This window comes from Ascaphus truei, chromosome 15, assembly GCF_040206685.1.
Source record: "Ascaphus truei isolate aAscTru1 chromosome 15, aAscTru1.hap1, whole genome shotgun sequence".
Lineage (NCBI taxonomy): Eukaryota > Metazoa > Chordata > Amphibia > Anura > Ascaphidae > Ascaphus > Ascaphus truei.
The window spans coordinates 7,275,837-7,303,824 of NC_134497.1; the positions used below are offsets into that span (position 1 = coordinate 7,275,837).

The following is a 27,988-nucleotide window of genomic DNA, read 5'->3' on the forward strand; positions in this document are numbered from 1 at the left end:
AACGCCGGGTCTCTCAGCTAGTCCAAAATATTTAGGGGTTCGTGTTTTGGGAAGAAATTGACACAAACTGCGCCATTTTCATCTGTCAACGTATTAAGGTTTTTGCATCAGTTTTGGTAAAAATCAATAAACGGATTACATCAGAAGGGCTCAATTCCAGTCCCCCCCCCCCCCCCCCCAACAGGTCAGGTTTTCAGGATATCCCTGCTTCAGCACAGTGGCTCCATCAGTCAAAGGCTGAGCCTCTGATGGAGTCACCTGTGCTGAAGCAGGGACTGACTGAGTCACCTACGCTGAAGCAGGAATATCCTGCAAACCTGACCTGTTGGGAGGGCATGAGGACTGGAGTTGAGCCCCCCCTTGGGTTACATGACGGACAGATCATAATGAGATGCATCCCCATCACGATTTCTCCTTTTAATCCGCGTATAAAATTCCTCCAAGTTTAGGGTGGCCTGGCTGGCTCCCACTGTCGGACCCCCGTTCATTAAAATCCCTTTTATCTGCACAGGACCGCGAGTGTGCTTTTCTTATTTCAATCTTCTAGGGATCCACCCCAGCTGGAATACACTGCCACTTGCCCCACAAATCGGTGTCAGAACAAAGTTTCTCTGCTTCAAAATGACCTCCGTACGTAGACCCAGAATCCCTGAGAATATACATTTCCTCCACTAACCCCATGAATTAAGGGGAATTCCTATTGGATTATTACAGGGCAGATGTTCCCAGCAGCTGGCAATGGCTGAACAGGACACTACATTCCTAGGACTGTGCCAATATGTCATCCTCCTAACCCCACGGTCTCCCCAGACGTGTGTGCCCATCCAGAGAGAAACCTGCTTCAACGGGGTTTCTATGGGGTTTAAGGAGGTTTCATGGGTTTAGGAAGAGCATTGAACCGCATCGCAAAGTGCTTTTGTGATTAAAATAAATAAATAAATCGCATGAGCAATTCTATCACTGAAACTGACCTTGCTGTGTAGGAGTCCTGAGACAGGCGGCCTTTCCTCAAATGTGCCCTTTCATTTCACTCGTGTAACCCCTATCCCAGGTAGGTAGAAGGGACATTTAGATTGTGAGCTCACCGGGGTAGGGATTTCCTTTCCTATTGTTTGCTCATATTTGTTGCACTTATTGTGTTATAATTTTGTATTGTATGGTCCCTCTTGTAAAGTGGAGAGGGGGGAGAGGAGAAGGGGAGAGGAGGAGGAGAAGGGGAGAGGAGGAGAAGGGGAGAGGAGGAGGAGGGGGGAAGGTGAAGAGTAGCAGGAGAGGAGAAGGGGAGAGGAGAGGAGAAGTTGAAGAGTAGGAGGAGAGGAGAAGGGGAGCAGGAGAGGAGGAGGAGAAGAGGAGAAGGAGAGGAGAAGGGGAGGAGAGGAGGAGAAGGGGAGGAGAGGAGAAGGGGAGGAGGAGAAGAGAAGGAGAAGAGGAGAGCATGGGATAGAATAGAGAGCTCATCTTTGGTCTTGTGAGGGGCAATTATTTAGGAATCCAGACCAGACGTTCCCTGCACTTTAATTTTCTCCAAGTGCACAACTTGAAAGCTTCTGTTCTGTGTCCTCATTCGGAGACTTTTAACAGCTGGACTGGAGATTACAGGGTATCCATATAGGGCCATCGCTGGCTCCCTATACAACCAGACAGGCATGAACTCCTCATATTAACACCCTCATACCTGACACACGCTGCTCTCGCTTTGCCTGCAAACCTGCCCCGAGAACACTCATCTGTGTTACACGAGTAACACAAGCGCTGTCAGATTCCTCACAAAACAATAACACGAGTTCTTCATAAACAACGACAATGACATTTCCTGGTGGCATTAGTGCTGAATTTGCACAGGCACCACGTATAATGAATATCATTTTAATTAAGTGACAACTGTGAATACTGTCCACAATTACATGTCTGACTGACACATTGCAGATCATACTTAACACGGATACATATGATTCTAATAGTGGTTCTTCAAATTCTTAAATCACACTTTTCACAATTGCAAATGACACTATTTTAGATCATTCTTAAGAGCAGTAACAAGAACCTTTGTATCTAAAGCCCTCTCCCGCCTTAAACCTCTCTCACTGACTGCCCCGCACCTCTGGAATGCCCTTCCCCTCAATATCCGACTAGCACCCTCTCTATCCACCTTTAAGACCCACCTTAAGACACACCTGCTTAAGGAAGCATATGAGTACCTCCGTGGCTGATACTATATATCTTATACACCGACATTAGCCCCCTGCAGATACACTTACCTGAACACCTTCCTACTGTCTCTGTACGTTCTTCCTACTTACCAATTAGATTGTAAGCTCTTCGGAGCAGGGACTCCTTTTCCTAAATGTTACTTTTATGTCTGAAGCGCTTCTTCCCATCATGTGTTATTTGTATTATTTGTTATTTTTATGATTGTCACGTGTATTACTGCTGTGAAGCGCTATGTACATTAATGGCGCTATATAAAGATATACATACATACATATATTAACCAGAATAACTGCACTTTCTATACGTCCGAGTAACATATTCCACTAATACAGCGACGTGCAAAGAATGTCTGCATTTTATATACAAACAGCCAGGTTCAGCAAACCCCACATTAAGGCTCAAACGAATAAGCTAATCCATTAGACCCCTTCCAGCGCTAGAAAACACCCATTAGGACGGCACCGTTTAGAACATCTGGCCTTGGGTGCTACTTTGTTGGTGTTTGGGAGGGGGATACAGGGGGCTAAGGTTCTAATTTTTGGAGATACCCAGTTATATTTTGGGGAATATAATCAGATCTCACTCATTGTCCTCCCTTTATGGAAGTTTTTTGGTGTGTTGCTCAGTACATGCAATTTAATGGCTGCTTTAGGCTCTTGGAAGAGTCGGTCGCACTCCTCCAGCTGCTGGCTCCACTGTGGAGTTCCAGACCTCTCCTGCAGTGAAAGGGTTAACGCCCAGCCAGCCTATCTGCAATCGCCTACTTTTGCCTGGGTAGCGCCAAAGTCAATGGCAGCCCTGGTCTCCATGGTGACCTTTTGGGAGAGGCCTAGTGGGGCTAGAGAAAGAGAAGGGGGGGGGGGGGATGTTTACCAATTCAGTCAGCTGAGACAGAGGGCAGAGAGGTGGAAGGGACACTGGCACAGCTCTGCCACTCTCAGCTCAAGACAGGGAGAAGGGAGCGGAGGGGGTCTGTGAACATTTTGTGTCTACAAATAGGTACTACTGTTACTCTACTCAATTAAAGACAGAGGCCCATCCAAGCAATCCCTATGGAAGTCCCATACAGGTGGTCTTACAGGACCCAATAACATGTTGTGTCCTGCTACATGGGTCCAGTTGGAGGGTATGCAAATGGTGTAGACCCAGTATTAGACAACCAGGGTTTGTTTTGTGCAGCAAAGCCACCAGCCTCCATGATACCTTTCATACCATATAAACACGCGGCACTGTACAATGGTACTCGGCACACGGGACCCAACTCTCCTCATTTATCGGAAAAATATACATCGTTTTCTGCTGTCCCCCCCCCGAAAATAAATGACTTTCCTCCCAATGGAAGTTTTACGAAAAGCACCTGCACTGGAATCCCAGATTTCACCTAAAAGTCTCAGGGTTATGCCTCGAACCCCACAGGCTGCAAACCAGAGGCAAATAAAAGCACTCCACGTTCAGCCAGGGAAATAACCCCTACTGCTGCCTAAAATAATATTTGGAGTTTGAATTCCCGGTGCCAGCCCCTTGTGACCTTAAGCAGCACCCTGAGCCTCAGGCACCCAAATTAGATTGTTCCATGTTCAATGGGGAAAAGACTTCTTGTATCTGCACAATTCTATCTACGGCACTGCTTACACTGTTGGCATTACATATTACAGGGGGGAATATATATATATATATATATATTTATATATTATATATAATCAAAACTGAATAGACGATACCGTTATATAGAGCAAATAAAAGGATCACTTGTGAGCACATTTACAATGTTTTAGACAGGTCTGCAACCCTGCCTTTCACCATTATCCCCTAGCATACATGCAGTGCTTCCAATGCAGCAATGGATTCTGGGAAAATGACATGCAAATGAGCACTGTGTCACCTTTTGCCTGAAATCCATTTTTACATGGAACCCATATGAGCTAATGCTCGCTGTAAACACAGCTTTTAAGCACAGCATGGGAATCAGATGCAAAGCCAGAGAAACCATTCACAGACATGTTTCAACCTAAATGGGTATCATCAGTGTTGAGGTCGGTTGTACTGCTGGCTTTGCAATTTTCAAGGCTGTAGGATTTACCATCACGTTTTAAGTTATGGTGGGTGAAAAATGCAACACAGTGGAGGTTTCTTGTTGCCTTTTGCTATATGCTTTACTGTGGAGGGCTTTTGTCACTTTTTTACCCACCATAACTTAACTAAGTGTGGTGAAACCTATCCTCAGCTTCATTTTGCAAAGCCAGTATAACCAACCCCACACTGAGGAGACCCATTAAGGTTTAAACAGCTGTCTGTGGGTGGGTTTACTGGCTATGCATCTTAACCCAGGCTGTGCTCAAAAGCTGTGACCATGCAGCAAGCATAAGCTTATAGGGGACCATGTTATATGGTTTTGAAGCAAAAAGGTGGCACTGTATGCTCATTTGCATGTCATTTCCCAGAATCCCTTCCTGCAGTGGACCGATACCGAAATCTGCACACGGGGCTCAGTACTCGAGTGCAGCAAGAACATGGTTACTCTGTAATCAAGCGGTGCTCCTTAACCCGTTAACTGCACACCGGGCCACCCCACAGGGTGCGAAGGTGCTGACCTCGGAAGTAAAAAGCGAAGCCACCGTCTGCCCTCTTGTAAACGCAGTGCGGACCCTGGCAGTGCGGGGGTTACCACGCCGGATCCCTTGGAGGGAGACTGGGATTAGAACATTTTTCGGGTAATTAAGAGTTCTGTAACCTATGAGGAATTTCAAATCCTTCTTCAAAAGTTTGCACACAGCCCCCTCTCTTCCCCCCTGCTTCCCCCCCCCTGCTTCTCCTCAGTCCCCCCTCCCCCCCCCCCCATACACACCTTCCAAGGGCGGTATAAAAGGATTCCTTACATTCGTGGGTTTAGCTCCCGACCCCCCTTTCCAATTGTTTGTCTTGAGCACGGGGGCGGCAAAAGTGGAAATGTTTGCAAAGCTGCTGGTGGCGCCTAAATAACCCTTTCCCTGCCAGGGGGATCTGCCACACAAAACAATCTAAGAGAGACGCGGGACAGGAAGGCAGGGGGTCACGTAATGATGGCCGTGACTTCACAGATTTAATTAAGATGCGCGACAGCACAGAATTGCACTCTAACCGGTTCTGTAGTATCACCTCAAATAAGCCAAAAAGCAGCGTGGGCAAACCATGACATCATGAGCAGCGCACGTGGCAGGCGTGACATGAGCAGAGCACGTGGCAGGCGTGACATCATGAGCAGAGCACATGGCAGGCGTGACATCATGAGCAGAGCACATGGCAAGCGTGACATCATGAGCAGAGCACATGGCAGGTGTGACATCATGAGCAGAGCACATGGCAGGCGTGACATCATGAGCAGAGCACATGGCAGGTGTGACATCATGAGCAGAGCACATGGCAGGCGTGACATCATGAGCAGAGCACATGGCAGGTGTGACATCATGAGCAGAGCACATGGCAGGCGTGACATTATGAGCAGAGCACATGGCAGGCGTGACATCATGAGCAGAGCACATGGCAGGTGTGACATCATGAGCAGAGCACATGGCAGGCGTGACATCATGAGCAGACAGGGTTGCCACCACTCCGGGTTTCGGCCTCATCTCTCCGGGCTACGGGTTTAACTGGTAAACCTCCGGGTGGCGGCAACCCTGGGCGGGCGGCGGAGACACGGCATGCTCCGGCATCTTCCCCCTGCAACAGTACTCAATATGGACGCGCGGCGTCAAATGGCGCCGCGTTGCCATGCCAACAGGAAACGCAATGCGACCGCGTCTTGTGACGCCGTTGCCATGACAGCGCGACGTCACCTGATGCCTAGGCGTCCCATGTGACGCCGCACAGCCATATTGAGAAGAGAGACGCAGCTGAAGGTAAGCGCGGCAGCTAAAGAAAGGAAATTCTCCGGGATGCCCTTCAGTAGGAGGTGGCGACGCCGTGAGCAGAGCACGCAGAAAATATTATCATCATATATTTGTGAAGGGTCAAAATATCCCGCAGCACAGTACAGTGGGGTGCCGAGAAATGTAAAGTACAAGTGTGCGCACGTACTGAATTCACGCTTAACAATATTATTGATAGAAGTGAATGCAATACTAAGCATACTGCAGTAACACACAAGCTCACTGGCCTGAACAGACCAATTGTCTCAAGGTCAATAGAGGTCAATAGAGGTCACTGGGTCTCAAAGTCACATGTCATACAGAGACCTGAATCTGTATGGACATTGAAGGTGATATCAGATGGATACCAGACTCCAGAGTGCCTTATTGTACACACATTTGATATTACCAAATGATACTTGGTCCTCATTGCTCTGGTTTCAGGCTGTGGGGTAACAATGTGGGATTGTTATGTGGAAGTGATGCGGTGGGGGGGGGGGGTGAAGGCTCCTTTGTATTAAATCTTTCTAGATCTCATCCCGTGCCAACGCTGAGAACAAAGTGGAGCCAGGAATACTCCAATACCTACACACCGCAAGCCAGGGCAGGCACCGGCACGCTTACTCCTACCACGTCACCGGCACTTAGGACTGTTACATCTCCCTCACTGGACAGGCCACCTCTCTCATTCAGCTTAAAGGGAAATGTCAATATACTACATACTCCAGGGAGGCTGTCCATGCTGGTCCCAAACAAAATACCCATAGACTTCTATGGGGATTTTGTCAGAATATCTCCCTGATGGCCGCTTTGGTGTCATTGTCCCCTCCTATTAAGGACCAAAATAACAAAGAGCACTCGAGGTCGAGGTTCAGCATGACGGGCATTTTTCACATCATCCTCCTGGAAGTGCAGCCTAAATTTCCTGTTTACAGTTCTGCGCCCGTCGGGATCAGGCTGTGGATATCCTCCTGTCAAGATATCCCAGAGAGTGAGATACGCTTCTCAGTCACGGACAAGCAATTCCTTCAAAGTGCCGGTCTCCTCAAAGACAGAGGTACCACGTAGAGGTCCACTCACACGTTCATGAAGTTCTCCATTTAATGTGACAGCCAAGAACAGTGGAAAGACGAATATTCAGGTCCCACATGGACCTTCCATCAGGTGAGGAAAGGACCGGTCCATACGTGTCTTTCCACTGCTCTTGGCTGTCACATTAAATGGAGAACTTCATTATGAACGTGATACATTGCATCTCTCCCTTAGAGGAGGCCGGCACTTTGAAGGAATTGTGTGTCCGTGTTGTGTTGGCTGCAGACGCAGGTTTCTCCTCGTCTGAGGCTGTTTCCCCGCACTTAGCAATTGTTCTCAGTCACGGACACCACAAATCTGTTAATTGTGCCAATTTTATACCTACCTCGCGGCTCCAGGTCAAGGGGACAGACTGAGACAGTCCCGGTTTTAAATTCTCTTTTCTCCACTGGAAGAAATACAAAGTACAGCTCAACCCCGTTGTAGCGCGATCCGTTACAACGCGAATCTGCTTATAGTGCGGTGTCTCCCCTACAATCTATCCTAAATGCTGCTGCCAGAATCACTCTACTCTTTCCTAAATCTGTCTCCGCGTCTCACCTCCTGAAATCCCTCTCCTGGCTTCCGATCAAATCCCGCATCTCACACTCAATTCTCCTCACTTTTAAAGCTTTACACTCTTCTGCCCCTCCTTACATCTCAGCCCTAATTTCTCGCTATGCACATCCCGACTCTTTCGTTCTGCTCAAGGATGTCTTCTCTCTACCCCCTTTGTATCTAAAGCCCTCTCCTGCCTTAAACCTTTCTCACTGACTGTCCCGCACCTCTGGAATGCCCTTCCCCTCAATACCCGACTAGCACCCTCTCTCTCCACCTTTAAGACCCACCTTAAGACACACTTGCTTAAAGAAGCATATGAGTAGCACCGTGGCTAATACTATACACGATACATAAAGCTTGGTCCCCTGCAGACGCACTTACCAGAACGCCCTCCTACTGTCTCTGTAAATTCTGCCTACCAATTAGATTGTAAGCTCTTCGGAGCAGGGACTCCTCTTCCTAAGTGTTACTTTTATGCCTGAAGCATTTATTCCCATGATCTGTTATTTGTATTATTTGTTATCTATATGATTGTCACGTGTATTACTGCTGTGACGCGCTATGTACATTAATGGCGCTATATAAATAAAGACATACATACACACATACACACATACATACATACATACACATACATACACACATACACACACACATATTATATGTAGATCATGGCTACATGACAAATTGTTACTTAGCTAAAGAAAAAATGAATTCCGATGTCTGAAGGCCTCCCCCCCCCCTCTCTCTCATCCCCCCTCTCTCCCCATCACAACCCCCTCCCCTCTCCGCCCCCAACCTTGCATACAGTTTGCTCTTAGAAGAATTGCAAGTTTGTCAAGCGAGGCAGAGTTACCGACATCAAAGACTAGTCAAGTGTTTGTTTTCTACTTCATATTCTAGTGCTCAGGGAGAGGTGTGGGACAGAGATAAGGCAGTGGGGGAGGTGGGCTGAGGGACCCCTGTGTGTGTAGGGGGCGGGGGGAGTGAGAGATACATCATTGGCAGGCGAGGGGGTGGGAGGGGTGAGTCCCGGATTGAAGGTGTTAAGAGGGAAGAATATTTGATCCTGTTATTGGTCAGGTCGCTGACACTTAGAGACGGGCAAAAATGTATCAATCCGTTTCCCGGAACTTTCCGGGATTTCCATTCAAAATCTGTTCCGCTGTCCAAAAATCCTTCCATGGATTGTTCCGGCTTCAAATCCGCCCCTGGATACAGTCCGCGCGCATAGAATCCAATCCGCGGATTCCGCCATCCGTCGGTGGATGTTACAAATTCGCAGATTGCGGATTGCGGAATTCGCCAGGCGGGTTGCCAGTGACAAAAGAAAATCCGGAAAAGACGCGTCGCCCTTTTTGAGACCAGTTCGCGGAAATCCGCAGGCCAAAAGGAACCGGACGCTGCGCGGCAGGATCGAAATACGCCCCCCAAAAAATGGCCCATCTCTAGCGGCACTAATGCTATAAGCAGAGTCGCTACCTGCTAAAAATGGCGACGCCCGCTCCGGCGCTGGTTTTTACGTTGGAATAGGCGATTTAAATGCCCAAAATGTCTGAACCTGTCCTGGAAACGCCTCCATATGAAGAAGGAACGCCGGGTGTTAAATCCGACGGCCGCGAAAGCAGAGGCGACTCCATATTTATAACCCCAAAATGAGGAGAATGGAGGGGGGCGTGTGCCATGCGCCCGGCGTGTTGCGTGGGTGCAGAATTTATTACATCCGTTCCAAAAGCCGAAGGTTAACAAACCAAAGCAATTACACGGAGGACGTGCCAACTGAACAGTGCCTATAGTTCTGGTTTATGGGGACCAGATAAGAAGGGGCACATTCCTTAGAGCAGGGGTGTGAGCAAAGTGGGGGGCGTGAGATTTTCCGGGGGGTTACAGAGTCCCCGCACTCTTCCCCAAGGCATGCCTGGAGAGGCGCGAGGCCTCTGTAAGTCTCTCTTACCTGGTCTCAGCCGCCTCTTCGGTGACACGTCGCCATGACAACGCTGCGTCAAAAGTCGCCGCGGGGTCAAATGGAAATGCGTAGCCATGCCAACACGACGTCACGCCGTCATATGATGCCGCGAAGCTCAGAGCCGGTAAGGGAAGGGGGGGCGCGAGCAGGGGGAGAGCTGAAAGGGGGGGCGCAAACAGAAAAGTTTGCGCACCCCTGACTTGACTGAGCCTCTGATTGAGCCACCTGTGCTGAAGCAGGGACTGATTGAGCCACCCGTGCTGAAGCAGGGATATCCTGAAAACCTGACCTGTTGGTGGCCCTTGAGGACTGCAGTTGCCCACCCCTCCCCGACAGAGGATTCTGCTTAAGAAAATCCCCCTTCAGATTGAAGCCAAGCCCTGTACAAAAGCCTCTCCGACTTAATGAACTGGCTCCCAATCCCTTCCTGGAATGCTGCATTCAGCCGGGCACATTCACCGGCATTCACCGGCGGAGAACCTGAGCACCCTTTCACTGCTGGGGTGGTCAGCAACGTATCCGTAACCCCACTGAACCGTCAACCCAAGCAGTAAAAAGACATGGGTAGCTTCCGCAGACGGGCCCCCCAGTAATTAAAGGGCAACATCTCAAGTCATTGAGAAGAAAGCGTCCCTTGGAATTAAACTATTCTACACCTTCAAGAAGGACAAAGCATGGGCCTGAGGACCCCCTTCTGAGGTCTTCTGGAAGGTGTACAATAGTATTGAGAAGTCATTCAGCACAGGAAGTGTTCATAGATACTCGCGTTGCGTGGTCTGCTTGTTTCTATGTAACACAGGTGGGGCTGGGGGGTACTGGGTAATCCACGTATAGTTACTCTGCACCCCTAACCCCGAACCACTGTTCATGGTCCAAAGGTTCAGCAATGTATCCGGCCACTCTTCCTTCTACCGTGCACCCCAAAACTGGAACAGTCTGCCGGAGACTCTCACAGCCGCCACCAGTCAGAGTTCTTTCATAACTAAGGCTGTCTCACATTTTAATCTGGTCGGTAACTGTTACAGTATGCCTATAATATATATTATCTCTAACCGTGCGTGCAATGTCTTGTATATAATGTATATAACGGAGTCAGGAAGGAATTTATTTTCCCCGTATGAGATACCATTAGATGATGTGTCACTGGGTTTTTTTGTTTGCTTCCTCTGGATCAATATACTGTAAGTACGGATATAGGGAAAAGTATCTGTCTAAATTTAGCAGAGGTTGAACTTGGGTTTTCAAACTCATCTACTATGTCAGGTGTGTGCAAACTTGTGTTGATTCGCCCCCCTCCCCGGTGCGCGCGCCCCCCCCATACCTTCCTGTTGGTGTCAAATGACGCTGTGGGGACACGTGACGTCACGTGACCCCATAGCATCATTTGACGCCGCGTTGCCATGTCAACACGCCATCTGAAGCCGGTTGAACCCCGGTAAGTTCAGTTGCAGAGGCCTCACGTGATCCCCCGGCATTTCATTAAAATGCCATGGGGATGAGCGCGGGGTCACTGCAACCGCCGCGCCCCCAAAAAAATCCGGTGCCCCCCAGTTTGCGCACCCCTGTACTATGTAACTTTGTATAACCCTGTTCACTTAATGTAACTATGTATTTGTAACCATAACTCTGTGCCCAGGACATACGTGAAAACGAGCGGTAACTCTCACTGTATTACTTCCTGGTAACACATGTTATAGATAAATACAAATTCTACAGCTTTATTTGCACTCTGATCTGTAAAGAACACACTCAGCCCCAGGCCCTTATTCTGTATACCAAGCTCCTTCCCTGAGCTGGAGCAGATTTTCGTTCCGGCACGGGGGCGAAATTTTTACAGCACGTTAAAGCAGCAAAGCATGAAAAATCCTATATGTTGTTTTTAAAATAAATCAGTTCTCTAGTAAGTCATTAACTTCCTCTTTTGAAACAGGCTCTCACACACCTCGTTGAGCCATGCCCTTAGGCAACAAAGTATCACAAACAGATCTACTGCTGTGTTCCAAACAACAGACTGTCTGTTGCTCTGGAAGCTGTAACAATAATGTGTTACACTTAGTAATATCAATGTTACATTGCAGCTGCAGCATTTCACAGACTGCAGCACAACGTTAGGAGGCGGCCATTTTGTTAGGCCCACAATCAGGATTTTGACAGATTTATAACAGGAGCACCAAACGATTGCCAGCTTAGGTGACTATGTAGAATGATACACTGTCACATGCTTTATATATAAAAAGAAGGGAACGAAAGGGGTATGTAGTATTGCTGCTGTACATAGGGGCCATAGTGTCAGGTGCATTTGCTAAGGAAGTACCTTCCTGTTACATTGATGCAGAGAGAATCTTCCGTCCCACGCCTCTTGGCATCAATGAATCAAGGTACTTTTTCCTGGGTTTGACCTTGTGTGTGGCACTTTGTAATGTGTGTGTCTGTAATAGAAGTTTAATGATGCAATGGGATAATTAAACATCTGCAGGTAAAGTCTTATAGGGGCTAATAGGGGTCCATGCTAAAATGGATGAGAAGCAAAAAGTGACACAATGAGGGCTCATTTGCATATCATTACCCAGAATCCCTGGCTAAAGTGGAAGCATTGTAATTATTATTGTCCTATGGCACTGGTTCTCAATCATGGTGCCATGTGCCCCAGTTCAAAAACTAAGCTGGCTGCTCAGATGGCACCTACCGCGCTGTCTGGAAATGTAGAGGCTCCGCTCTGCCTCACCTCTCTCAGCCCGGCACAGAGGCAGCGATCCGCCTCACCTCTCTCAGCCCGGCACAGAGGCTGTGATCCGCCTCTCCTCTCTCAGCCCGGCACAGAGGCTCCGCTCTGCCTCTCCTCTCTCAGCCCGGCACAGAGGCTGCGATCCGCCTCTCCTCTCTCAACCCGGCACAGAGGCTGCGATCCGCCTCTCCTCTCCCAGCCCGGCACAGAGGCTGCGATCCGCCTCTCCTCTCTCAGTCCGGCACAGAGGCTGTGATCCGCCTCTCCTCTCCCAGCCCGGCACAGAGGCTGCGATCCGCCTCTCCTCTCTCAGCCCGGCACAGAGGCTGCGATCCACCTCTCCTCTCTCAGCCCGGCACAGAGGCTGCGATCCGCGTCTCCCCTCTCAGCCCGGCACAGAGGCTGCGATCCGCCTCTCCTCTCTCAGCCCGGCATAGAGGCTGCGATCCGCCTCTCCTCTCTCTGCCCGGCACAGAGGCAGCGATCCGCCTCTCCTCTCTCAGCCCGGCACAGAGGCAGCGATCCGCCTCTCCTCTCTCAGCCCGGCACAGAGGCTGCGATCTATCTCTTCTCTCTCAGCCCGGCACAGAGGCTGCGATCCGCCTCTCCTCTCTCAGCCCGGCACAGAGGCTGCGATCCGCCTCTCCTCTCTCTGCCCGGCACAAAGGCTGCGATCCGCCTCTCCTCTCTCAGCCCGGCACAGAGACTGCAATCCGCCTCTCCTCTCTCAGCCTGGCACAGAGGCTGAGATCCGCCTCTCCTCTCTGTGTGGCACAGAGGCTGAGATCCGCCTCTCCTCTCTCAGCCCGGCACAGAGGCTGCGATCCGCCTCTCCTCTCTCAGCCCGGCACAGAGGCTGCGATCCGCCTCTCCTCTCTCAGCCCGGCACAGAGGCTGAGATCCGCCTCTCCTCTCTCAGCCCGGCACAGAGGCTGCGATCCGCCTCTCCTCTCTCAGCCCGGCACAGAGGCTGCGATCCGCCTCTCCTCTCTCAGCCCGGCACAGAGGCTGAGATCCGCCTCTCCCCTCTCAGCCCGGCACAGAGGCTGAGATCCGCCTCTCCTCTCTCTGCCCGGCACAAAGGCTGCGATCCGCCTCTCCTCTCAGCCCGGCACAGAGGCTGCGATCCGCCTCTCCTCTCTCAGCCCGGCACAGAGGCTGCGATCCGCCTCTCCTCTCTCAGCCCGGCACAGAGGCTGAGATCCGCCTCTCCTCTCTCAGCCCGGCACAGAGGCTGCGATCCGCCTCTCCTCTCTCAGCCCGGCACAGAGGCTGCGATCCGCCTCTCCTCTCTCAGCCCGGCACTGAGGCTGAGATCCGCCTCTCCCCTCTCAGCCGGCACAGAGGCTGAGATCCGCCTCTCCTCTCTCAGCCCGGCACAGAGGCTGCGATCCGCCTCTCCTCTCTCAGCCCGGCACAGAGGCTGCGATCCGCCTCTCCTCTTTCAGCCCGGCACAGAGGCTGCGATCCGCCTCTCCTCTTTCAGCCCGGCACAGAGGCTGCGATCCGCCTCTCCTCTCTCAGCCCGGCACAGAGGCTGCGATCCGCCTCTCCTCTCAGCCCGGCACAGAGGCTGCATTCCTCTCCTCTCTCAGACCGGCACAGAGGCTGAGATCCGCCTCTCCTCTCAGCCCGGCACAGAGGCTGCGATCCGCCTCTCCTCTCTCTGCCTGGCACAGAGGCTGCGATCCGCCTCTCCTCTCTCAGCCCGGCACAGAGGCTGCGATCTGCTTCTCCTCTCTCAGCCCGGCACAGAGGCTGCGATCCATCTCTTCTCTCTCAGCCCGGCACAGAGGCTGCGATCCGCCTCTCCTCTCTCAGCCCGGCACAGAGGCTGCGATCCGCCTCTCCTCTCTCTGCCCGGCACAAAGGCTGCGATCCGCCTCTCCTCTCTCAGCCCGGCACAGAGACTGCGATCCGCCTCTCCTCTCTCAGCCCGGCACAGAGGCTGAGATCCGCCTCTCCTCTCTGTGTGGCACAGAGGCTGAGATCCGCCTCTCCTCTCTCAGCCCGGCACAGAGGCTGCGATCCGCCTCTCCTCTCTCAGCCCGGCACAGAGGCTGCGATCCGCCTCTCCTCTCTCAGCCCGGCACAGAGGCTGCGATCCGCCTCTCCTCTCTCAGCCCAGCACAGAGGCTGCGATCCGCCTCTCCTCTCTCAGCCCGGCACAGAGGCTGCGATCCGCCTCTCCTCTCTCAGCCCGGCACAGAGGCTGCGATCCGCCTCTCCTCTCTCAGCCCGGCACAGAGGCTGAGATCCGCCTCTCCTCTCTCAGCCCGGCACAGAGGCTGCGATCCGCCTCTCCTCTCTCAGCCCGGCACAGAGGCTGCGATCCGCCTCTCCTCTCTCAGCCCGGCACAGAGGCTGAGATCCGCCTCTCCCCTCTCAGCCCGGCACAGAGGCTGAGATCCGCCTCTCCTCTCTCTGCCCGGCACAAAGGCTGCGATCCGCCTCTCCTCTCAGCCCGGCACAGAGGCTGCGATCCGCCTCTCCTCTCTCAGCCCGGCACAGAGGCTGCGATCCGCCTCTCCTCTCTCAGCCCGGCACAGAGGCTGCGATCCGCCTCTCCTCTCTCAGCCCGGCACAGAGGCTGCGATCCGCCTCTCCTCTCTCAGCCCGGCACTGAGGCTGAGATCCGCCTCTCCCCTCTCAGCCGGCACAGAGGCTGAGATCCGCCTCTCCTCTCTCAGCCCGGCACAGAGGCTGCGATCCGCCTCTCCTCTCTCAGCCCGGCACAGAGGCTGCGATCCGCCTCTCCTCTTTCAGCCCGGCACAGAGGCTGCGATCCGCCTCTCCTCTCTCAGCCCGGCACAGAGGCTGCGATCCGCCTCTCCTCTCAGCCCGGCACAGAGGCTGCATTCCTCTCCTCTCTCAGCCCGGCACAGAGGCTGAGATTCGCCTCTCCTCTCTCTGCCTGGCACAGAGGCTGCGATCCGCCTCTCCTCTCTCAGCCCGGCACAGAGGCTGCGATCCGCCTCTCCTCTCTCAGCCCGGCACAGAGGCTGCGATCCGCCTCTCCTCTCAGCCCGGCACAGAGGCTGCATTCCTCTCCTCTCTCAGCCCGGCACAGAGGCTGAGATTCGCCTCTCCTCTCAGCCCGGCACAGAGGCTGCGATCCGCCTCTCCTCTCTCTGCCTGGCACAGAGGCTGCGATCCGCCTCTCCTCTCTCAGCCCGGCACAGAGGCTGCGATCTGCTTCTCCTCTCTCAGCCCGGCACAGAGGCTGCGATCCATCTCTTCTCTCTCAGCCCGGCACAGAGGCTGAGATCCGCCTCTCCTCTCTCAGCCCGGCACAGAGGCTGCGATCTGCTTCTCCTCTCTCAGCCCGGCACAGAGGCTGCGATCCATCTCTTCTCTCTCAGCCCGGCACAGAGGCTGCGATCCGCCTCTCCTCTCTCAGCCCGGCACAGAGGCTGCGATCCGCCTCTCCTCTCTCAGCCCGGCACAGAGACTGCGATCCGCCTCTCCTCTCTCAGCCCGGCACAGAGGCTGAGATCCGCCTCTCCTCTCTGTGTGGCACAGAGGCTGAGATCCGCCTCTCCTCTCTCAGCCCGGCACAGAGGCTGCGATCCGCCTCTCCTCTCTCAGCCCGGCACAGAGGCTGCGATCCGCCTCTCCTCTCTCAGCCCGGCACAGAGGCTGCGATCCGCCTCTCCTCTCTCAGCCCGGCACAGAGGCTGCGATCCGCCTCTCCTCTCTCAGCCCGGCACAGAGGCTGCGATCCGCCTCTCCTCTCTCAGCCCGGCACAGAGGCTGCGATCCGCCTCTCCTCTCTCAGCCCGGCACAGAGGCTGCGATCCGCCTCTCCTCTCTCAGCCCGGCACAGAGGCTGCGATCCGCCTCTCCTCTCTCAGCCCGGCACAGAGGCTGAGATCCGCCTCTCCCCTCTCAGCCCGGCACAGAGGCTGAGATCCGCCTCTCCTCTCTCAGCCCGGCACAGAGGCCGAGATCCGCCTCTCCTCTCTCAGCCCGGCACAGAGGCTGCGATCCGCCTCTCCTCTCCTCTCTCAGCCCGGCACAGAGGCTGCGATCCGCCTCTCCTCTCTCAGCCCGGCACAGAGGCTGCGATCCGCCTCTCCTCTCTCAGCCCGGCACAGAGGCTGCGATCCGCCTCTCCTCTCTCAGCCCGGCACAGAGGCTGCGATCCGCCTCTCCTCTCTCAGCCCGGCACAGAGGCTGCGATCCGCCTCTCCTCTCTCAGCCCGGCACAGAGGCTGCGATCCGCCTCTCCTCTCTCAGCCCGGCACAGAGGCTGCGATCCGCCTCTCCTCTCTCAGCCCGGCACAGAGGCTGCGATCCGCCTCTCCTCTCTCAGTCCGGCACAGAGGCTGCGATCCGCCTCTCCTCTCTCAGCCCGGCACAGAGGCTGCGATCCGCCTCTCCTCTCTCAGCCCGGCACAGAGCCTGCGATCCGCCTCTCCATCCTCAGACTGCACAGGACGCGCCCACAGAGAATCTAACATGTCTGAGGGTTGTGGGAAGGTAAAATGGCCGTGCGTGTGTGGGAGCGTGAGGGACACTAACGCTTTTTGTGTCGGGAGGTTTGTGGTATAAGTAAGAGATGGGGGGGTGGGATAAATGTCTGTGTTGAGGGCGAGTATGATGCGTGAGGGTGTAAGAAGAGGGTGAGTGAGTGCTTGTGAAAGAGGATGAGCGTGTTACGTGTGAGTGAGAGAATGAGCGAGGCCTGAAATGCAGGGTACCCCGAGATTGTAAAAATCCTTCAGGGGTGCCCTTACTCAAGAGAGGTTGAGAGTAACTGGATGAAGTGGAAAGGCCATGTCCGGGAGTGTGTGTATCACAACTACATTCACAATTAAAACGCAAATCACATCCAACTGCTCCCATATTTGGACCCCACGCTCTTAAACCCCCCTCTGTACTTCAGTAACGAGCTACCACATTTATCTGCTCATTGGCCAAGTCCAACATTAAAAAAATGCCTCCGGAAAATCCCTGGGCATATCCCGGCTCTGTGCTCCCACAGGCTCCCTGGGGACCGATGATAAACTGTGCTATATTCTGACATTACCCAGGACTCCAGCCCATGCCAGAATCCTGCTCGCAGCTCCTCTGGTCATCTCCATGGGTCAGTGGACAACAGATGACCCAGATCTGACAGGGTGAAACAAAGCAGTATACTGCTATTCCTTCCCGTCCCATTCCTTAAACAGCTGGGGCCCAGGGAGGCTGTATATAGCCTACTAACCCCTTCAGTGCCGGAGGAAGCTTGCAATGCCCCTTCCAGCAGCAAGAAACCCAGGGTCAGTAGGGTGGTCCTGGGGGGGGGGGGGGGGGGATGGGAGGGGAGGGGAGGGGGTAATTGGCTTGTTGTAAGCTGTAGCAAATAAAAGGGCAGTTTAAACATATTAAATTAACCCTCTGGGTGCTGGTCCATGAATCTGCACAGACCAGCCTAAAACTTGATTGCAAACCCCTCTCACCTTCCCCTATTTATCTGCACCTTGTGGGCTCCCCCCCTCCTATCTCCCCGGGCTCCCCCCCCCCCCCCCCACGCCTTGTGACCTGATCTTGGTGTCCTTGTCTCATTGGACTCATACCCCAGCCCTGAGCTGTCGCAGTGGGGCCCGTGCAGCGGTTAAATAGATCAAGAGTACGCCTACTGTGTCTGTAAGTCTCCCACTATACCTTAGATTGTAAGCTCTTCGGGGCAGGGCCTCCCTTTGCCTTATGTTGTTATATACCTTCCCTGCATTCTCATTTTGTTAAGCGCTGCACAAACTGTCAGAGGTTTGCGGGTTCGATTTCTGAAACCTTTGGGAGATGCATCCATTCCTATCCCCAAAATGAACCTATAATAGCGACGCAATTTACATTTAACAATATAGTAACTGTCAGTACTACTATACAATCCTGACATAGCACTTTAGCATATAGTACATCAACAGTATATCTACTAACTGTGAGCCACACTTCATCCTTGTGGGGGGGACTCCTCCACACCTCTGCACTCAGCCCCAGGCATCTGATTATCTCTCCGCCAACAAACTGGAACCTCCGGATTCAGCAAACGCAGAGTGTGACATCACTAGGCTGGTCAGCGCTGCCCCCCGCCGGAGGCAGACCCTCTGGAACCTTTCTTCTTTCCTCCGCCTCGGTCTCATCCGGCTCACCCCAATTGTGTGCAGGTGGATTAATGAAGGGCGCCATGAACGCCATGTATGGCACAATGCGGTAGGAAAGCCCCCCCGGCAGCCTGCGGCAACAGGTGATCTCCTGGAAGACGACCACGGGCAGACAGAAGAAAAGCAGTGTGCCAGCCCGGATAGGATGGAGTCGCCGGCGCTCTCCAGGTACAAGCTTATGGATGGTCTCGGGGCCTGGTGTCTGCTGGGAGCACGGTGGGCCGACCTCTGGCCAGGTCTGGCGGCCAGGCCCCGGCTCTCCATCAGCTGCCTGCAGGCTTCTCCCTCACAGCCCTGAAATGTCTTTTAGTCTTGACCAGGAGAGGATACATTTAGCATTGAGAACGTCACAGGATACAAAACAGAGACAGATCCTGTTATACACACACACACACACACACACACACACACACACACACACACACACACACACACACACACACACACACACACACACACACACACACACACACACACACACACACACACAGGAAAAAGTGTCATGATCCATCCAGGAATGTGTAAACCGCCCTGGTGCCATTTTTTGTACTTGTGTAAATGACGTCGGTGTAACGGCTTTGCGGCTAACGCCCCGCGTGCCCGGACCTGCGCCTGCTTACCTGGGCAGGTAGAGAGAAGGAACTTGTGACGGTTGCTGGGAGCGCGCTGTCTTTAGGACGCCACATGCATCTTCCCGTGAAACGTAGTGACGCGGTGTGGATAATGGCTGACAGGCGTTACAGCGCAGAGCACTGGTGTCATGGCGGTATCGGCAACGCATTACAAAAGGGTTAAAAATACACCATGGACGATCGCTAAACCCAGCGGAGACCCCCGCCCGCCCCCCACCCACAATGTGATGCCCAGGACAGCATGCGCTATAGCAGGGGCGGACTACTCCTGTCCTCAAGTGCCATCAACGGGTCAGGTTTTCAGGATATCCCTGCTTCAGCACAGGTGGCTCAGAGGCTCAGTCTGATTGAGCCATCTGTGCTGAGGCAGGGACTGACTGATCCACCTGTGCTGAGGCAGGGACATCCCGAGAACCTGAACTGTTGGTGGCCCTTGAGGACTGGAGTTGCACACCCCTACTCTATAGCCTCATTGTAGTACTTGACGTGGTCCGGTGGACGTGGCAGCCACTTTATTACACAGGGGGTCTTTTATGGAGGCAGTACGTTCTTGAATGTCTGCCATTGTCTGTCAGAGCGGCACACGTTTGCCCAACCCAAGACATCTAGCAAAAATGCCACCTCCTCCCAGGGGCTTCCTCCACCCTGACCCTGGACAGGAGAGAGAGGGGAGCCAAGACAAACGATCCACCACAGATCAAAGGCTCTCAAATGATAGCCTCGGCCACAGACAATTGTGCCTATCCCGTGCCAATACAGGACCCTCCTCGTGCCGTGAGGAACAGTATGATATGGAACTGCTATGGACCAGTCCAATACAGCGGACATCTGTATTTTCATGCACTCTTCCAAAAACGTATTCGCAGCTCAATGCAAGTCTTAGGCCCGGGCCATAGGGGAGAGCGGAGGCGCGCTAACGCTGAGGCTCGCCTGCTTAAGTCAGCGCGATTCCACGGACTTGCAGGCGAGCCAGCGTGCGCGAAGGGAGCCGGGGGGGAGGTGGTTGGAGGCGGAGCAGTGACGTCGCTGGGCCAATCGACTGCGACGCACTGACGTCAACGTCACGGCGCCGACATCACGGCGCCGTGACGTTGACGCTGCTTAAGGCTGATTGGATGTTTTCAGCCGACAGCGCGCTGAAAAACAGCTTGGCGCTCGGCTGAAAACTCCAAAGCCTGAGCACGCCTGCGGACGCTCGCGTGAGCCCCCTCTCAAGGCATCCTCATTGAGGATGCAGGGGCTCAGCGCGGAGCGTCCGCACGGCTCAGCACGGCCTGTCCTTCTATGGACTCTGCCTTATGTCCCACGCTGTTACAGGGCAGGATTCCCTGATCACGTATTAATCTACTTATTCGAAGAGCTGTATTTATAATAATAATAATAACATTTTCTCCCACTGGGACTCAAAGCGCGTCACAATGACACGTTTTGTGGTGCCTGAGGCACAGGGAGATCCCTGAATCTAAGTGAGTGTCAGTTTTTTACCCACAGAGCTCCTCCTGCACGATATCTAACTACGCATATATTCTAGGAGAGAGTTTGTGGGAACTTTTGTTGTACTAGCAAAGAAAATAAGTAATGGAAAAGCTACAGAAATACTTTATTGGAATGTAAGTCTTCACCACCACGTATGCGGGTTTTGGGGTTACCTTGGCGTGGTGGTGAATTTACCACTTTTTAGAAAAATATATTGCTAAAGAACCCTCTTTTAGGCTGAGTCCATGGTCAGCGCTTAGGCGCTGACCCGTGCTGAGGTGCGCTGATGCTTGTCAGTGAGCCCCTGCAGCCGCAATGAGAGCGGCTTTAGCAGGGACTCGCGCAGGCGTGCGGAGGCGTAGGTCTTAATTTTTTTTTCGTTTCGGCGCTCACGTGAGCGCAGGGCCGGTCACGTGAGCGCTTCGCCCAATGAGGGTGAACCAGCTCCGTGACGTCACTGGCCCGCACCCCCCGACACGCCAACGGACGGCGCGCGAACCAAGGCCATGGAAAGCACCCGCTTTCCCTCAGCTTCAGCGCGCCTCCGCACGGCTGCAGTCACCATGGACTCAGCCTTAAGGAATAGAAGTGTTTCAACAAAGGTTTTGCACAGCAGGGTAACTAGAATTCGCCAATTATGGATTGCCAGCGTCTAAATCAGCATTAAGTGATGGCGGACGGAGGGTGTAAAGGATATACAGAATATAGTCATTATTGTCAACTTGGTCAGGTAATAGCTGGTAAGAAATACATTGAGTAAGGCTCCTCCTAATGCCGGGACCTTGTGGAGCGGGTCCACCCTACCTTTCCCGGCATGGGAGAGATTCCTTAGGAAGGACAGCGAGGTGCTTGGCGCGCTGGGACACAAACATTCCATACGGTTAAGTGCTAGGAGACCTGTCGCGGGTGACTGGCCTTTGTGTAACGGGGATATGGGCACAGTGCTGCAACAGTATCAATACATTCATACTCTAAGAGAGGGTTTTTCAACAGGGGTTCTGGGAACGCTTGGGTTCCCCGTGTATCCATAAAGGGTTCCCTGCAACTTTCAGGTAATTTGAAAATTGTACCAAATACAGAAGAATTTACAATGCATCTGATCTCAGACGCGCTATTAGAGAGGGTTGTGGTTCCTTACAATGCATCTGATCTCAGACGCGCTATTAGAGAGGGTTGGGGATCCTTACAATGCATCTGATCTCAGACGCGCTATTAGAGAGGGTTGGGGATCCTTACAATGCATCTGATCTCAGACGCGCTATTAGAGAGGGTTGGGGTTCCTTACAATGCATCTGATCTCAGACGCGCTATTAGAGAGGGTCAGTGTTCCTTACAATGCATCTGATCTCAGATGCGCTATTAGAGAGGGTTGGGGTTCCTTACAATGCATCTGATCTCAGACGCGCTATTAGAGAGGGTCGGGGTTCCTTACAATGCATCTGATCTCAGACGCGCTATTAGAGAGGGTCGGGGTTCCTTACAATGCATCTGATCTCAGACGCGCTATTAGAGAGGGTCGGGGTTCCTTACAATGCATCTGATCTCAGATGCGCTATTAGAGAGGGTTGGGGTTCCTTACAATGCATATGATCTCAGACGCGCTATTAGAGAGGGTTGGGGTTCCTTACAATGCATCTGATCTCAGACGCGCTATTAGAGAGGGTTGGGGATCCTTACAATGCATCTGATCTCAGACGCGCTATTAGAGAGGGTTGGGGTTCCTTACAATGCATCTGATCTCAGACGCGCTATTAGAGAGGGTTGGGGTTCCTTACAATGCATCTGATCCCAGACACGCTATTAGAGAGGGTTGGGGATCCTTACAATGCATCTGATCTCAGACGCGCTATTAGAGAGGGTTGGGGTTCCTTACAATGCATCTGATCTCAGACGCGCTATTAGAGAGGGTTGGGGTTCCTTACAATGCATATGATCTCAGACGCGCTATTAGAGAGGGTCGGTGTTCCTTACAATGCATCTGATCTCAGACGCGCTATTAGAGAGGGTTGGGGTTCCTTACAATGCATCTGATCCCAGACACGCTATTAGAGAGGGTTGGGGTTCCTTACAATGCATCTGATCTCAGACGCGCTATTAGAGAGGGTTGGGGTTCCTTACAATGCATCTGATCTCAGACGCGCTATTAGAGAGGGTTGGGGTTCCTTACAATGCATCTGATCTCAGACGCGCTATTAGAGAGGGTTGGGGATCCTTACAATGCATCTGATCTCAGACGCGCTATTAGAGAGGGTTGGGGATCCTTACAATGCATCTGATCTCAGACGCGCTTTTAGAGAGGGTTGGGGATCCTTACAATGCATCTGATCTCAGACGCGCTATTAGAGAGGGTTGGGGATCCTTACAATGCATCTGATCTCAGACGCGCTATTAGAGAGGGTTGGGGTCCCTTACAATGCATCTGATCTCAGACGCGCTATTAGAGAGGGTTGGGGATCCTTACAATGCATCTGATCTCAGACGCGCTATTAGAGAGGGTCGGTGTTCCTTACAATGCATCTGATCTCAGACGCGCTATTAGAGAGGGTTGGGGATCCTTACAATGCATCTGATCTCAGACGCGCTATTAGAGAGGGTTGGGGTTCCTTACAATGCATCTGATCTCAGACGCGCTATTAGAGAGGGTCGGGGTTCCTTACAATGCATCTAATCTCAGACGCGCTATTAGAGAGGGTCGGTGTTCCTTACAATGCATCTGATCTCAGACGCGCTATTAGAGAGGGTCGGGGTTCCTTACAATGCATCTAATCTCAGACGCGCTATTAGAGAGGGTCGGTGTTCCTTACAATGCATCTGATCTCAGATGCGCTATTAGAGAGGGTTGGGGTTCCTCACAATGCATCTGATCTCAGACGCGCTATTAGAGAGGGTTGGGGTTCCTTACAATGCATCTGATCTCGGGGTCGGGGTTCTGCAGAATTTCAGAACATAATTATAGGGATCCTTAACAAACAAAAAAAGGAGTTGAAAACCACTGCCCCAAGAAGGCAGAATGGACATTGCAGCTTTGTTCGATAGTACAGCCACTAGAATTCTGTACGGTCTTTCAGAGAAAATCAGCAGCAAAAGGGTTAAACAAAGGGGCAAAGGGGTTTTGACTTAACAGAGCTCCCAGCAGATCTGGTTTGAAGGAATGAATCCTAAGCTCTCCGGATGTATGGGAGACTTCACAGGTACAGACTGATTCCAGGATAACTGGAATTCCTCGCATATCCCTGCCCGGGAAACAAAGACATTCCTGGATCCCAGGTACCTGGCAGAACTATCACAAGAAGCAGAGGGAGAGCCGAGAGGGGGCCTTATCTTTTCATCGACCTTATCTTTTCATCGGCCTTATCTTTCCATCGACCTTATCTTTTCATCGACCTTATCTTTTCATCGACCTTATCTTTTCATCGGCCTTATCTTTTCATCGGCCTTATCTTTTCATCGGCCTTATCTTTCCATCGCCCTTATCTTTCCATCGGCCTTATCTTTTCATCGACCTTATCTTTTCATCGACCTTATCTTTTCATCGGTCTTATCTTTTCATCGGCCTTATCTTTTCATCGGCCTTATCTTTTCATCGGCCTTATCTTTTCATCGACCTTATCTTTTCATCGGCCTTATCTGTTCATCGGTCTTATCTGTTCATCGGCCTTATCTGTTCATCGGTCTTATCTGTTCATCGGCCTTATCTGTTCATCGACCTTATCTGTTCATCGGCCTTATCTGTTCATCGGTCTTATCTGTTCATCGGCCTTATCTTTTCATCGGCCTTATCTGTTCATCGGTCTTATCTGTTCATCGGCCTTATCCGTTCATCGGTCTTATCCGTTCATCGGCCTTATCTGTTCATCGGCCTTATCTGTTCATCGGCCTTATCTTTTCATCGGCCTTATCTTTTCATCGGCCTTTTCTTTTCATCGGCCTTATCTTTTCATCGGCCTTATCTTTTCATCGGCCTTTTCTTTTCATCGGCCTTATCTTTTCATCGGCCTTATCTTTTCATCGGCCTTCCTTCCAAGGGAGGCAGGGGATCTCAGGGGTTAACTCATTGTAGTCTCTGATGCCACATAAGGCTGCGATTATAGTGAGCGCCAGGGCGCGTGCGATTTCGCGGGCTGCGCAAACAAAGTGCAGCAGCTCTACCGGGCCGGTCGTAGTGCGCGCCAGCGGGGGCGCGATGAAGAGGGACCGCGCGACCGATTTAAAAAAAAAAAAACGTAATTTATGTTGTACTTTCGCACGACGGCCGCGTCACGCGAGCCGTTCAGCCAATAAGGGGGAACCAGTCTGGCGACGCGTCCGGTCCGCCTCCAACTAAAGTGCACAGATCGCTCGGGCGATTGGCGTGCGTGACGCCACTCGCCCCGTCGCACGCGCGCCCCTACTATAAACGCAGCCTAAGAATGATCCGCAGAGATTAATGCAAATTATAATTGTCGCTTATTTTGTGTATACAATGTAACACATCACTTGCCGGATACGTTCTGATTATTATTATTATTATTATTACCCCGGACAGCCCGGGTTTGCACAGGTCTGGCTGTAGGAATAACAACTTCTTCAACTCATCAAATAAACGCGTTTCTTTTGAACGAGAGACCGACTTTACATCTAGAGACCAGCCCAGTTCCGGTCGAGCATTCCAGAAGTTTGGTGGCTGTAATTTATCGCCGGCCTTTAACCCGTGCGGCCGCCACGAAGATTCTGGGGGATCTTATACCTTTAGTGGATAACGGACGGTAAATAAAACCGTTTTCCGGAGGCGTTAGACACCTCGCTCGGGGACTTGGTTCCACGACAAGTGGGTTTTATTTTCTAATCTTCTGTCTCGTAAACGCTGTAACTCCCCAAGTTTGCACGTCCTTTCATTCTGCTGGATATAGACCCACTGTGGTCTTTCTCCCTCCTAATAGAGGTAAATGAAAATTGTAATCCTAATAGAGGTATATTAGTATTTTATCTGGTAGTGTTAGGACGTGTGAGCAGGGTCTGCCTTGTCGTGGCTCACAGGCTTACAACGCTTTGGCCAAAGGGTTAAACTAAATGACCCTTTTTCAAGAGAATATATAAGTATTTTACTGTGTATTTTTGTCACGTTGGATGTAGCATTGGGCTTCTCTGTCGTCTGTCGTAAACGCTGCTCCTGCAAACTCCGGGGGGCGAGAGGTGGCTGCACCACCTACTCTACGGACCTTCAAAATGTTGCTGTTTTTATTCCCTTCGCCCCGGCTGGTTCACAAGAGTTTCAGAGCCTGGGAACAAGCTGTGCTCGGACGTGGAAGCGCTCGGCAGCACCGCACACAGTACTCTAAGATCTGTGCGTGTTGGGGGAAGGGAGGATACTCAGCATACAATGAGACACCATAATATGCGCTGACCCCTCCTCCACTACAGCCAGAACAGGACACTGATCAACATGGCAGTCATCTTTCTTGCTGCTGGAGGGATGCCCACTATCAATGAGGAGGACTACTTCCAACTAAGGGAGAGTGGTCCTCAACGAGTGAGCACGCCTCCCAGTGAGTCAGACTCAACCTCACTGAGTGAGCCCACCTCCCAGTGAGTCAGACTCACCCTCAACGAGTGAGCCCGCCTCCCAGTGAGTCAGACTCACCCTCAACGAATGAGCCCGCCTCCCAGTGAGTCAGACTCACCCTCAACGAGTGAGCACGCCTCCCAGTGAGTCAGACTCAACCTCACTGAGTGAGCCATCTCCCAGTGAGTCAGACTCACCCTCAACGAGGGAGCCTGAGCCTGACTCCGTGGAAGGCATTTTCAAGTCACTTTTGAATATGGTAGGAAGCTCTCTTCTCCAGGTCAGGAAAGTTTTAACCCCTTCCCAGGTACCAGCCCGTCGTGGGACACGTCGACGCAATATTTGTGAAAATAACACTCACCTGCCCCAGGTCCATGGTGACGTTGACCTTGTTGTACTCCAGCCCCCTGGACAGAGGGGGGCTTTGCCACCAGCGCTCGGTGCCATCAATGGCATTGGTGATAGGGTGGGCTTTCTTCCTGCTGCCCGCCGAGCAGGTGTCGCAGTACTGCCCCTGTAATCAGAAACAGAGGAACCGGGTCAGTGCGGCCGCCCCCACGGGCAGCAAACTCAGCAGCAAAAACATGTCTCGCCATCTACAAATAAACCATCTCCTGCGGAAGGGGTTACACGAGTGTCGCTTCGTAAGCGCATCAATGTATTCATATCTGCGCAGGAGTCACAGGGAGCGGGTATATGGGGTAATAGGAGGAGTTACAGGGAGCGGGTATATGGGGTAATAGGAGGAGTTACAGGGAGCGGGTATATGGGGTAATAGGAGGAGTTACAGGGAGCGGGTATATGGGGTAATAGGAGGAGTTACAGGGAGCGGGTATATGGGGTAATAGGAGGAGTTACAGGGAGCGGGTATATGGGGTAATAGGAGCAGTTACAGGGAGCGGGTATATGGGGTAATAGGAGTTATAGGGAGCGGGTATATGGGGTAATAGGAGGAGTTACAGGGAGCGGGTATATGGGGTAATAGGAGTTATAGGGAGCGGGTATATGGGGTAATAGGAGTTATAGGGAGCGGGTATATGGGGTAATAGGAGGAGTTACAGGGAGCGGGTATATGGGGTAATAGGAGCAGTTACAGGGAGCGGGTATATGGGTAATAGGAGTTATAGGGAGCGGGTATATGGGGTAATAGGAGGAGTTACAGGGAGCGCTATACAAGAACGTGCTATATATATAGACTTAGTATAGTATGGAGCGGTTATATGGGGCAATAGGAGGAGTTACAGGGAGCGGTTATATGGGGCAATAGGAGGAGTTACAGGGAGCGGTTATATGTGGCAATAGGAGCAGTTACAGGGAGCGGTTATATGTGGCAATAGGAGGAGTTACAGGGAGCGGGTATATAGAGTAATAGGAGTTACAGGAAGCGGTTATATGGGGCAATAGGAGGAGTTACAGGGAGCGGTTATATGGGGTAATAGGAGGAATTACAGGGAGCAGTTATATGCGGCAATAGGAGGAGTTACAGGGAGCGGTTATATGGGGCAATAGGAGGAGTTACAGGGAGCGGTTATATGGGGCAATAGGAGGAGTTACAGGGAGCGGTTATATGGGACAATAGGAGGAGTTACATGAGATTTTAATGAAGTGCCTCCAGCTCTGCTTCTCAGACATACGGTTTTCACCATTTTTCCTCCCTCATCACTGCGGCGTTGCAATCTTTATTGTTGACGTTCAAAACACTTTTAAACATATTTTAGGCAATGAAACCAAACACTAAATACATGTATAGGAGGAATTGCTCTAATCACTTCAC

The 27,988-nt window shown here is 52.1% G+C and overlaps 1 protein-coding gene across 1 annotated transcript in view; it reads right to left on the bottom strand.

Annotated features, from left to right (window-relative positions):
- Window positions 1-27,988, bottom strand: part of LAMA5 (laminin subunit alpha 5) — a 161,139-nt gene that overhangs the window by 128,899 nt on the left and 4,252 nt on the right. The window contains 1 exon segment of the mRNA XM_075571418.1: window positions 26,576-26,728. Coding sequence (XP_075427533.1) covers window positions 26,576-26,728 — 153 coding nt within the window.